The sequence below is a fragment of the Drosophila persimilis genome, unplaced genomic scaffold (assembly GCF_003286085.1).
Source record: "Drosophila persimilis strain 14011-0111.01,24,50 unplaced genomic scaffold, DperRS2 tig00000824-arrow-arrow-pilon, whole genome shotgun sequence".
Lineage (NCBI taxonomy): Eukaryota > Metazoa > Arthropoda > Insecta > Diptera > Drosophilidae > Drosophila > Drosophila persimilis.
The window spans coordinates 975671-988425 of record NW_020825358.1 but is presented as its reverse complement, the minus strand read 5'-3'; the positions used below and the strand labels follow the sequence as shown (position 1 = coordinate 988425).

Below are 12755 nucleotides of genomic sequence, written 5' to 3'. Positions count from 1 at the left end.
TGGAAAACTTTTGTTTGCCTTTTGTCACAAGACGTTCTCGCATAGTCTGCGTGGAATTAACATGCCCGGATCCGGTTAGGGGTACCGGGTACGGGGTACCGGGTACGGGGTACCGGGTACGGGGTACGGGTTCCAGGGGTCCGTTGTCAACACGGTAAAATGGTTCAGGTTCAGGTGTCAAAATTGTTTTGGTGAAAGTTTGTGGCTGCTTTTACGGCCACGCTTATTTTTGTTGAGCATTTCATGCACAGGCTTGAGATATGCCCCGCCGCCGCCCTCTCCGGACACTTCTTAGCTCCGTCGCCACCTGCATTTCCCTGCTTTTCACACAGCCCCTCACCAGCATTTCCCCGGTTAAGTGGTGCAGCCGACGAGGATGTCGCTTTGGATGAAAAGTTTTATGTTGCAACAAAAGCAAACCCATGAGAGTGCTACAGTCTGCATTACGACCTAATTCTATCCTGTAATCTTGTAATTGGTCATCAGGCCACAGGATAATCGAGCAGATCTAATGCTCTTTATCTACAGATTTCCTCGTGAAATTATGGAAATTATAAGACAGTGTGGCAAACGCTGCTTTTCTGGAGCCTGTTGCATAAACAAATACACCTTTATTTGCCACAAATAATCGGTATACGAAGGAAAACAAGGGGGGGGGGGGGGGGGGAAGAAAAGCAAAATATGGTGGGAATTTTTTAACGCTTTCAAGTTTGCCGAGAAGCGAGCAGCGGACGAGGACGACGACGACGACGACGACGACGACAGCGACAGCTTGCAGCAAAGGTAGAGAAGGGGGTGGTGGGCGGTGGCTCAGGGGGGCGGAGAGGCAGAGTAAACTATTACATAACACGCATTATACAAAAGGTGCCTGAGAATGCAGGGCGAGATTGGTGAGGGCTGTGGAGGAGCCCTGGCTGAAAGCTGAGAGCCAAAAGGCCCAGGGGAGGGGAGGGAAATGCATAAAAAGCGCATTTTATTATTTCACTCGAAACTTGTTTACGAAGCGTTTTCCCAGCGCTTTTCCTCGTACCGCCTTGTCCAGTACTCCTTCTCCTTCTCCTTCTCTGTCTCTCTTTCTCGCTGTCTCACTCTCCCCGAACCGATTCGTCGCCCTCTTTCATTATGATGTTATATGTTTTAAACATTATTTTTATTATAAATCAACGGAATGCACTCAACGCGTCTTTCAGTTGAAACCGGCAACTTTTTACGTCCCCCCCCCCCCCCCCCCCCCCCCCCCCACCCCATACCCAGCAGGGGGAAAAAGAGAGAAAAGGCTAAAGTGGAAAACCAGAAGGGAATCAGGGGCAAAAACAGCAGTTCCAAGATTGGAGTCTGATTTATTTAATGCTATTATAGTTATGACTGTGAATGGTGCAGGGGCATGTGGCAGGGGCAGGGGCAGGGGCAGGGGCAGGGGCAGGGACATGGTGCAGGGCCAGCAGAATGAGAGCAATGTCAGCCAGCAAGAAAAGAAAGGAAATATTAAGATCAAAGAAAGTTTGTTACTGGAAAAGTGCCACAAAGAAAGCAGAGAAAGGAAAGACGAGAAAAGATAAAGACATTCAATGAAGGTGATGCGCCCTCGGGCCGTAGGGGGGGGGGGGGGGTGGTGCCTGAGCTATAAACTCGTAATATTATGGCTCTAATTCATCTATAATCTTTCATCTTCTTCCAAGTATTTCTCCCTCTCAAGGATACCTTGGTTTTCCACTATTCTCCGATATATTTTTGTATTTTGTTGCATTTTCAATTGGATTTTCTCTTTAAATGGCATTCGTGGAACCGCTTGACAGAAAGTAAAGAGCCCCAGCCCCAGCCCCAGCATTCAGCTTTCGGCTTTTTGCGTAACAACAAAATGTCACAACTGTCTGTCAAGTCGGCTGCACACCGAAAAACAAAAAACCAACAAACCAACAAAAACAAAGGAATATTCTCGTATTCGTAGTCGTATCTCCAGGGCACAAATGCAGCTGGAATTTTTGGGGTTTTTTTTGTTGATGCCGCCTGAGAGCTACGTTTCAAGGATAAAAGCTTTCCTCTATACTTATTAATATTTGTTGCCAGCGCGGCGTCGGGGAATGCCAGTGAAATTTGTCAACTTCATCATCAACGGCTGTGAAAATGTCGCAAAAAAGCAAAGGGAATGTGTGAAAGTCCTCGGAAAGTGAAAGCGTAAGGCTGGGCTAAGACAAGGATGCGATTCGAAGGCTGAAGAGGCTGAAGATACACTGTAGATAGCGCTCTGCAGATAATCAGAGTCTTATCTAGGCATTTATAGCTCTCTTTCTTCCTTTGTTCTGTGTCCAAATATCTTCATGGCCTCCTTTTTCTGTAAGTGTAGCTAAGATACACTCTAGATAGCGCTCTGCAGATAATCAGAGTCTTATCTATGTATTTATCGTGTATTTATAGCTGTGTCCAAACATCTTAATGCCCTCCTTTTTCTGTAAGTGTAGCAGAAAAAAAGAAATTATTTGAATTGCATGCAACATATGCATGAGAGTTGCTCAACTGTAAGAAATATTACCATTAACCTGCTGCTGTGATGGCTTCTGTCTGCCTTCTCCCTGCTCCCTCGAGTGTTCATTGAGTTGAATGGAAATCATCATCAGGCGGAGCGAGGGCTTTGCTTGGAGGTCGTTGATTAATGTGACTTGTCATAATATTCCGCTCCCACACCCCCCACCCCCCCGAACCATTTGCGTGCCTGCGTGTGTGTGTGTGCCTTGAATCCAAAAGCGAAAGCATTCAATGCCGACGAGTGGTGGAGCTGTAAGTGGGCACGACGACCCATTATCCTTACACTTCTTGCATTGCAATTTCCGCTCCTTAGTTGGCGCATTTGCATGCTGATCTCATTAGCACAAAACAAGTTCATTTGCTGACTCGACTCGGACTTTGGACTTCGGTTCTAGGTCCTGGGTTCTGGGTTGCATTTCTCTGGCTGCAGGTACATGTCCCACAGCCTCCTGCTGACGGCTGGAGCTGCCTTGGAAGCTGCCTTGTGCTGCATCATTTGCATGCAAATGTCGTTGGTAGGCCACTTCCCTAGCCACCCGCCCCGCACTCTCTCTCCAGTGGTGTCCTCCTGCCCTCCTGATCCTGGACTGCTTGCCGCCTGTTCATTTTGCTCTTTTGCACGCCTTTGTTGCGGTTTTGTCCTGGACTTGGCTTTTGCTTCCAGCGGACAAAGGCGGCTTTTGGGCTGACTGGTCTCATAAACCAAGCGACTGAGAGAGAGAGAGAGAGAGAGAGAGAGAGAGGGGGGGGGTTAGAGTGTGGGCCCACAGTTGGCACTGCCGTTGACACTTTGGCCAATATTCAGTGCACGCAAAAAGAGTGGGCCTCCAGGGATGGGCGGGCTGGAGAGGGTCGGCCTTTATGAAAACTTTCTTTGGTTGAGGGACAAACTTCTTGTTTGAAAATGGTCCTCTCTGTCGCCTGTCGCCTGTCGTTTGTGTCGCTGTCGCTGTCGCTTTTTATTGGCCACTCTGGTTAGGCCAAGGCAAACGTGCCCACTCTTGATCCACTCATTATGGAGAGTTTTACAATTTAGTTGCACTTTCCACCGAGCACCAAAAGGGAAGTGAACGCCTGGGCATCCCACTGAAGGACATCCTTTTCGCAATCGGAAAGCACTGCAGTCCGACCGACCGTTCGACCATCTTTTGTAAGCCCTAAGCTCTTATGGCAGGTGCAAGCATATTTAATTGAATTAAAGCGAAGGCAGGCTTTGCTTCGTACTTTCCTCCACCAAAAATATAAACAGAAACTGGCAAGGACTTCTCTGCGAGCATAAGATCTTCGAAAATTCTACAATCCGCTTACGGAAAAGCACTTGGAAAATATTACGCATACGCACTGCTGTGCAGTGAGGAGTGAGCTTCAAAGAATGCCCGAAATGCCCCCCAGCACCCACCCCCCCAAAATGCTGCTTGACTGCTGCTGAAGGATCCTCTGCTGCTGCTCTTCCTGCCCCTGTTAAGGACCAACTAAATAATGGCCAAAGGTAAGTGAAGCATCCATCCCCCCTCCCCAACAAAAGCAGACCTCAAGTTGAAGCCCATTAAAGCCATGCGCCCCAACGCGTTCAGAGCCAAGTACAATTAAGGATTTCAACGAACGCCAAAAGCCATACACCAAAATATATTGTGGTCGAGGAAACAATAAACCAAAAAAAAAAAAAAAGTATAGAAACCGAAAAAGAAGAAAGAAGCAGCCGCCTGCTCCTTCAAGGCTCTGCCGCCCCCCAAGGCCAAAGGAGGAGTCCGTCGAGGAGAAAAATAAACAAAAATGTAATTTGCGCCACTTAGCAGCAAATGGACAATGCCATTAATAATTCTATTTTTTTTCCCCCCCCGTCCAGGACTGTGGGGGGGTAGGTATTACGAGGGTGGCACAGATAATAAGGAAATATGACTTTGTTCTGCGGGGGCCACGACGACGCTTGACCGCAAAAATTTGAAATGAAAAACAGGAACAGGAAAAACCTGAAAGTCAGAAAGGGCAACAACAACAACAAAAAACAAACAGAAGTTGGCATTAGTCATAAGCTAAGCAGCAAAGCAAAGGTAAAATGGAAAATGGAAAATGGAAATAAAACGAAAATGGGCAAACTCCATTGAAAATTATGTTTAAATTTTCAACCAAAAATGGCGCCTTTTGCTGGAATAAATAAAATTAAATGTGTCTTAATATTATTTGAGGGGAGTTTTTTTGGTTCAAAGATAATGAAATTAGAAAAGATCCGCCCTCGCAGATCCCATAAATACATACATATATAATAGCGTTTATTTTAACCTGTTGCCTCATAGGATTTTTCTTTTAAAAAAAGTTCTCTACTTTTCGCTGTGATTGTGGCTGGGAGGGGGAAGGGGCAAGGCCTTGGCTCTGCCTCGTTGTAATTCAATTTTGAGGCAATTTTTTGTTTTGTTTTGTTTTGTGTTTGGATAAATCTTGCTTTTGTTTCGTTTTGTGGCATGGAAATCCAATTAAAGTGACAAACTGTCCGAATTTATGACATGGGGACACACACACACACTCGCACGCAACAAAGCGGCGGGTATACCCAAAGGACACAAAGGACAATGGTTTGGGGTTCGAGTAGATTGAGACACAAACACACACACACACACACACACACATGCGACCCTCATTCGGATTCCGCATCCTTTATGCATATTCATGGGCAAGGGCCAGAGTCGGAATCAGATTCTGAATCAGAATCAGGAGCCATAGCCATAGCCATAGCCATAGCCACAGCCTTAGCCGACGCCATATATGGCCGCCATAGGGCGTGGCTCATGAATTATGAAATGTAATTGAATGAAATTGAATATAGACGACGACCGGTGTCAGTTGACAAGAAAAGTGAAATTCCAAATTCCAATGAGCGATTTATGGGCCAATTGAATTTGTGACAGCCGCCAAATGTCAAAGCCAACGTCCGAATGAATAATGTAATGGAATACCGCTCAAAGCTCCTTCCAGCGTTATATAAAGCACTGGCCAAAAGGAATTCCAATGTCAGTCGACAACAATACGCGATGCATTGGTTGATTCTGCTGCTGTTCCTTCTGCCGCTCTCCATCTCCATCAGGGCCAGGGAGTCCTCCAGCCCCATCCCCATTCCCATTCCCATCCGCCGGCAGCTGGAACTAGACAGGGAATTCGAGGTGGAGGTGGAGGAGGAGGAGGAGGAGCCGTTGCGCACTTCGGTGCTGCAGAGCAGCCTTCTCCTGCAGTTCTGCCTGCAGTACCGGCATATACCCCGGTTAACCTACTTCACGTGCCGCAATCCGGAGACCAGCTCTGGGAATGAAGAGGAGCTGCGTGCGGCATTCGCTGCCAAGAATGCGCAGCTGATTAAGAGCCTCTACCGTAGCCAGCTCTTTGTGCGGATTGTGCGGCTCGATGTGCTCCAACAAACGGGAGGCGGCTCTGCCAGCAGCAGCAATGACCCCAGGCGCGGTGGCAGGGTGCAAGGGCGACCAGGACCAGGACCAGGACCAGGAGCCGGGCCTGGTTTTGGTTTCGGTTTCGGTTTCGCTCAGTCACAGAGCCAGGCCCAAAGCAATGCCGAGTGGTTGGACAGTGTTCTGTCGGTGGATGCCCTTAGGCAAATTGTGGCTGTGGATCTGGCATGCGGCGCCCAGAGTCGTCGCTTACTCGATTTGGTAAGATACTTTGAACAAGATAACAAGACAGGAGGAGGAGGAGGCGGAGGCAGAGCCCTGCTCTAGGCGGCTCTCATCTGCCCGTCAGCCTTATTAAGTGCTCAAGTGAAATTATTTCAAAGGCTTCCGCCAAGCGGCTCTACAGCGACAAGTTTCACTGGCTATTGATAGAGGATTTTGCGCTGTTCAACAGGCTGGAAGGAGGAGCTGACGAGCATCTGCAGCTGCAAGCCAAGCAACTGCAAAGGACCAAGGACGAAGAAGACCTCCGCCTGCCAACTATCGAGGACTTTATGGAGGGCCTGAACCTGTACATGAACACAGAGCTGATACTGGCCAAGCGACTGTCAGAGGCAGCCAACTATACGCTATATGATGTGTGGTGAGTGGCCGGGGAGACTCCTCAAGGATACCTTATCATCAGAATCATCCATAAACTTTGCTCGCAAATGGCAACAGAAGTCTATTAGCCTCGCTCGACATATACGTAGATCAAGCGCAAACCCTCATTAGAACGGAGCCATCATCCCAAAAGACCTCTCCGGCAGTTTCGCACACTTTGGGGGAGCCTCAAAAATCTGTCCCCTCAAAAGTTCCTGACATCCACCATCATGGTGCACCATCAGAGGTCACGCATCTGTCTGGTTTCCAAATCAAGCAATCATCGCATCATCACTGCCTCACTGCCTCACTGCCTCCCTGCCCCTCCCGCCTCCACCAGGACAGACTAATTCCCATAACCCCTGGGAGTGTTGACTCCCAGGCCCCGTTCGGACTTTCGCCTTAGGAATCCCGGCCTGAACTATGGCGGACGTGTCAGTCGAACGGAAATTGGCAGCTTCACGCCGTCAGAGGGTGTTCGATTGCAGACCTGGTATCGGAGGACATCGACGGTGCGGCGTCGCATGAATATGCAGCATGCCCGAGTCCGTTGCATGGTTGTGGTGCGTAGGACGGTGGCGATTTATCGTTGCTCGTTTTGGGCGGCTGATATCCCGACTATCTAACCGGCAGGTGACCAACAAGAACATGACGGGCACTCTGATGTACTACCTAACGCACACGGTGTCGGGCCACATCGATACGATGAATCGCTTCAACTTCAATCTCCTGATGGCCGTCCGAGACATGTTCAACTGGACTTTTGTCCTGTCGCGGACCACCTCGTGGGGCTATGTGAAGAACGGCCGGTTCGATGGCATGATTGGGGCTCTCATACGCAACGAAACGGACATCGGTGGGGCGCCGATATTCTATTGGCTGGAGCGGCACAAGTGGATCGATGTGGCCGGCCGTAGTTGGTCGAGTCGGCCGTGCTTCATCTTTCGCCATCCACGGAACACGCAAAAGGATCGCATTGTGTTCCTGCAGCCCTTCACCAACGATGTCTGGGTCCTGATTATGGTCTGTGGCGTGGTGACAGTTTGTATTCTGTGGCTTCTGACCACCATTGAGTGGAAACTGGTGCCACACGATGGTGCAGCGCTGATCAAACCCAAGGGAGGGGCACCACCACGCCATCATCATCATGTGCAACAGCAACAGCAACAGCAGGAATTGGAGGCCACCGTGCGTCCAGTGACCGCTCTGTCCGTGGCAGAGGTGGCAGATGTGGTAGATGATTCGGAAGCACCAAACAAAGTGGAAAACCCCACCACAATTGATCCGGTGACCCTCTGGCAGCGCTGCTACCTGAAGCTCAATAATTATGTGAAGGAGCGCAAGGCCAAGCGGCAGGCACCCGAGCGCGTGGGCCTGTTCTTGGAGTCGGTGCTGTTCTTTGTGGGCATCATCTGCCAGCAGGGACTGGGCTTCTCCACCAGCTTTGTGTCGGGCCGGTGCATTGTGATCACCAGTCTGCTGTTCTCCTTCTGCATCTATCAGTTCTATTCGGCCAGTATTGTGGGCACCCTGCTCATGGAGAAGCCGAAAACCATCAAGACTCTGAGCGATCTGGTGCACAGCTCTCTGCGAGTGGGCATGGAGGATATACTGTACAATAGGGACTACTTTTTGAACACCAAAGATCCAGTTTCCATGGAGTTGTATGCAAAGAAGATCACCAGTGTCCCCACCACCAAAGAGAACGAGGCCGATGAAGATGAACCGGCAGATCCAACACCACCAGCAGCAGCAGCAGGACCTGCTGCTCCTCCAGTAGATCCAGCCAAAACCTATCGAGATATAGTCCATAGCCATGAGACGGGTGCCCATGCCAAGGATAACTCGGCCAGCAATTGGATGGATCCTGAAACGGGTTTGTACAGGGTCAAAAATGAACGTAAGTCAAGGTCAAACTTCTGTCAATCCTCACAAAGAATATGGGTCCTCTTCTAGGCTTTGCCTTTCATGTGGATGTGGCGGCTGCCTATAAGATCATTGCGGAGACCTTTAGCGAACAGGATATATGCGATCTGACGGAAGTCAGTATGTTTCCCCCGCAGAAGACGGTCTGCATTATGCAAAAGAATTCCCCCATGAGAAAGGTCATCTCTTATGGGTAAGTGGAGCCAATGAGAGGAGCACTATAAGGAGCTGTATCAATTGGTTTTCCAGCCTGCGACGTGTCACAGAGACGGGCATCCTCACATATCACTTCAACGTGTGGCACTCGAGGAAACCGCCGTGTGTGAAGAAAATCGAAACCTCTGATTTGCACGTGAGCTAAGATCCACTTGTGGAACCTCTAAGATATACTCATTCCCCCCCATTGACAGGTCGATATGGACACCGTTAGCTCTGCTCTATTGATACTCCTCTTCAGCTATGGCATAACCCTCATGATTCTGGGCACGGAGATCCTCTACTCCAAGTGGCACAGGCGCATCATAATAAAGTTCAGTTGAGCGATACTTGAGATTTTGTTGAATAAAGTGCAAGGTTGACCTCTAGCCTCTGAGTTCAAGTGGAACTAATTTTGCCCGCCCCGAGGAAGTTTTCAATTCATTTTGGATGCGCCGCGATTTCCGTTTCATTAGCCACCGCCGCCCACAAAAGGGGGAATTCGACAGGGAGGGGGGCGGGAGATGTGTCAAAAGGTAAAAGTTTAATTCAATTAAGTTGGATTTGGCACGGAAGGGAAGAGCAAAGGAACAGGATTCTCGACAGCATCGATTGCATAATTAAATTTAAACTTTTTTTTTGTTTTTTGCTTGAGTATTCGTCAGGGCCTTACACGAGTCCTGCGTGTAATCCACTTAGAGCGACAGACAGGACTAGGATTGGGCACTGATTTAATTGCGGAATTAATTGAATTAGAATTTATTGCGGTTCCTGGGGCTTTCCCTCCAAGACGAGAGTCGACAAACCCGGCGACAGATAATGCAACAATATGCCCAAATTGTTGCTTCGTTTCTTCTTGTTTTTTTTTGGTGGCAGGAAAGTGCCTTGGCTGCCTTGGAGCGAGTCAATTTTAACCACAAACGAACTACAAAATATCCATTAAGATAACAAGTTTTTCCAGTAGTTTCAGTAACATAGTTTCTGCCCCCCCCCACCCCCCTGTTGCTCCTCTGCGCTGCTACTTTACTTTTTTCATATTTCCCTTTTTTTTTTGTGTGTGTGTTTGTTGCAACTATTTGTGCCTTTTGGGAAGAGGAAGGACTCACAGAACAGAACAGAGCAGGCTTCTTGTCAGCGCACACAAAAGTTCCTGTTCTTGTTCTTGTTCTTGTCCCTGGGTTCTTCTGTTCTTCTGTTCTTCTGTGTGTTATTTTGGCTCTTTGCCAAAGTGACGCTCTTAGGCATTTCTTTTCTTTCTTTCTGTTTGTTAAATTTGAAAGGACTTGTTTTCTTCCCCGCCTCCCCGCCTCCCCGCCCCCCTTCAAGAAAGTGTCCGCGCCTAGGAAATGCCAAAGCCAAAGCCGCAACAATCATCAAGTCGCGGCCAGGGTGAAGGGAAATCAATTACAAGTCGTGGAAAATCTGCTCGAACCGCTGCCAAAAGTTGTCAACATTTTCATTGAATGTCCTATCCTGTGCTCTCATTAGACACCCGAGCACCCCGAAAAAAATTAAGTGACTTTTCCCAGGATTCCCCAATGAAACATGGCTGATTGAAAAAGTTTTCAAGACATATGTCTTTGGATTCGGATCGGGCTTAATCCTACAATATATGCACTATATAGATACATACACTTTGGTTATTTATCTGTGTATCTCCATTGGCAGCGAGGGCGGGGTGGGGGGGGGGGGGGGATGAAGCGCCATAAGATGCAATTTTCGACTGTGACAATTAAATTGTTTTGGCTTTGTTTAAGCAGCAAATTGTGCAACAAAACTTTGGCGGTTGCCAAAGAAAAATAAGCAACAAAAGAGTGGCAGTGGCTGTGGCAACAGTCGAGCATCGCCTGCCAGGGACCTGCAGGAGTCTGGCATAATTAACAAAAGCGCTCAGCAGGGCGCGTAATTTTGCCCGCTTTGCCAGTGTGTTGGCACTAGTAGTGAAATTATGCTCCTTTCTGGTCCCACTCCGTCGCCTGTCCCTGTCCCAGGCCCTGGCCCAGCCTGCTTCTGGTCTGGCCAGAACCAAAAAGTTTCCGCGCAAAGCCAAACTAAAGTAGTTTCCTCCCCCCAAAGACGGCGGATGGCAGAGCCAAGATCGGGCCGCGAGATTGGGCAGCAGCGAGACGAAACAGGCAGAGACGAGACGAGACGAGAGAGCAGAGCAGAGCAGACCAGAGCAGAGCAGAGCATATGCTTTGGGGCTTGTGTCAAAGTGTGAAAAACTTTATGCGTCTTAATTAAATTTTATGTACAGCAGCACAGGGCGGGAATTATGCGCCAAAATATTGCTACAGCATCCAGCAGAGAAAGAGAGAGAGAGATCCACCGACAGAGAGCAACTTTTCAAAAGTGACAGCTGCAATGGCTAGCAGATTGCTTGCAAGAGGGGGCTGGTGGGGGGGTGGGGTTGGGGTTAGCGAGTAAGGACCTGCCCTCGACTTGACTTTAAGCCAACCAATTAGCGAAAACTTAGCGGATAATTGAGTGCCTGATTATGAAGTTTATTTTCCACCTTCTTTGTTTTTATCTTTCCTTTTGATAATAATAATAATATACGAGTAGTTACGGCACACATCGATCGATTGCATGTCTGTCTTGGGGGCTCAAACACTTGGCATTCAATCAAAGCAGTTCTTATACTCGGCTATTAGGGTCAACGGATCCACCCTCCCACCGATTTGTAATTGAAGCACTCTGCCCAATCTGATATTGCCGGTTAAATTTGAAAGGTTTTTCTTGGACCGACCCAAAAACATGGTGGATGGGTGGAATTTCGGGGAATTTTAATGAATACCCGTACGTAAATTGCCAATTGGATTTCTAGGGAACAGAAATACATGCACCAGAATCTAGAAAAGTCTCGAGGGATTTCTGGGAAAAACCTTTGCGTATTATTTACAATGAAAACATTTGATCATTATGCCATTTATTTTAATCAGATATGGAAAACAGATTGAAGGAAGCGGTACATAAAAAAAAGAGTCTCGGGGGTCTTTTTAGAAGACGAAAAGGATTCAGATTCGGAGTAAAAAAGATCAACGATACAACTGGGGTTCCCCCTTCAAAATTATGCCCTCAAAAGCGCGTTCCTTTAGGTATTAATAGTGTTTATGGCTATAATAAGTAATGATTCGATTGCCATGTTTTTCGGTAATCATTCGTGATGATTCTGTATTGAAGGGGTACCCAAAAAAAGTCACCTTTTTGTAATTGTATTAATCTATTAATTTCGATTTCCGAAATTTATTTGTGATTTTATTAATCTAGAAGTATGTCGGCGTTTGAGCTGAATTTAAAGCGTTCTGAATTACGTATTCATTGGATTTAGTTTTGCATCTTTCTTTGAAGCAATCCAATATTATTTGATCTGTCAAGATATCTTCATTCTGCAAGTTTCTTTTGTTTTCAACGAGCAAGGGCTTGCCTAGACAATCGATTGCGATGCCGATACAAGAATGCCTCGCTTCTAAGAGTTTTTCCCCGCTATCTGTCAAAATCCGCCTCTGCGGTGGCTCCAAACGAATTGTGGTGTTGAGATAACCGCAAAACTCCGTCACAGCCACATGGCGGAGGCTGCCGGCCGAAACACTCTCCGAATCGCCCTTGACATGGTAGATCTTGCGCTCGAATGCCACTATAGTCCGGCCATCTGACTGCGTCGCATTGAAGTATTTAAGCTCTGTGAGTGTCATCTTAGCTCCGAACACCGCAGGCATCACTCGGTTCTGGAACAAGCGGCCCATGTTCGGCCAAGTTCTACGGACATATCCAGCGATGCAGCTCAGTATGAGGGCACAAGAGTACAGGGCAAGGGCAAAAAATTCAATTTCGTACTCCATTATTCTTTTAGAACTTTCGAATTTTGTTTCGTGCCGAATCTAGATTTAGAAATACTGAAAATTTCGAAACAAAATTTATTTCCACACACACCGGAAACTCAACGGTTGTTTTTCTATTTTTTTGTTGTTTCTCTTGGAATTTCGCTTAGGAATTTTCAGTGGGGTGTTAGATATGAGATGTTTTGTAGATGTTTGAGATCCAATTACCACTTGGCGTGTAAGTAGCCATCTC

General features: G+C 47.6%; 2 protein-coding genes across 2 annotated transcripts; one reads left to right on the top strand and one right to left on the bottom strand.

Annotated features, from left to right (window-relative positions):
• The first annotated feature begins 5549 nt into the window (after nt 1-5549).
• Nucleotides 5550-9050, top strand: LOC6600295. The gene is made up of 8 exons (XM_026993243.1): nt 5550-5970; nt 6010-6179; nt 6302-6561; nt 6967-7123; nt 7194-8460; nt 8517-8679; nt 8736-8838; nt 8897-9050. Exons 1-8 carry the CDS (start codon nt 5550-5552, stop codon nt 9023-9025), a joined length of 2670 nt encoding a protein of 889 aa, XP_026849044.1. The 3' UTR covers nt 9026-9050.
• Nucleotides 9051-11924: 2874 nt separating this feature from the next.
• Nucleotides 11925-12523, bottom strand: LOC6600296. The gene has a single exon (XM_002025314.2). It carries the CDS (start codon nt 12521-12523, stop codon nt 11948-11950), a length of 576 nt encoding a protein of 191 aa, XP_002025350.1. The 3' UTR covers nt 11925-11947.
• Nucleotides 12524-12755: the final 232 nt, after the last annotated feature.

What these genes read in the sequence shown, in the direction of transcription:
- LOC6600296 (XM_002025314.2), bottom strand. Translation starts at nt 12,523, where the DNA reads ATGGAGTACGAAATTGAATTTTTTGCCCTTGCCCTGTACTCTTGTGCC.
- LOC6600295 (XM_026993243.1), top strand. Translation starts at nt 5,550, where the DNA reads ATGCATTGGTTGATTCTGCTGCTGTTCCTTCTGCCGCTCTCCATCTCC. An exon ending in TATACGCTATATGATGTGTG is followed by an intron (nt 6,562 to 6,966) that starts GTGAGTGGCCGG and finishes CTTTCGCCTTAG; the next exon opens with GAATCCCGGCCTGAACTATG. An exon ending in TCGAAACCTCTGATTTGCAC is followed by an intron (nt 8,839 to 8,896) that starts GTGAGCTAAGAT and finishes CCCCATTGACAG; the next exon opens with GTCGATATGGACACCGTTAG.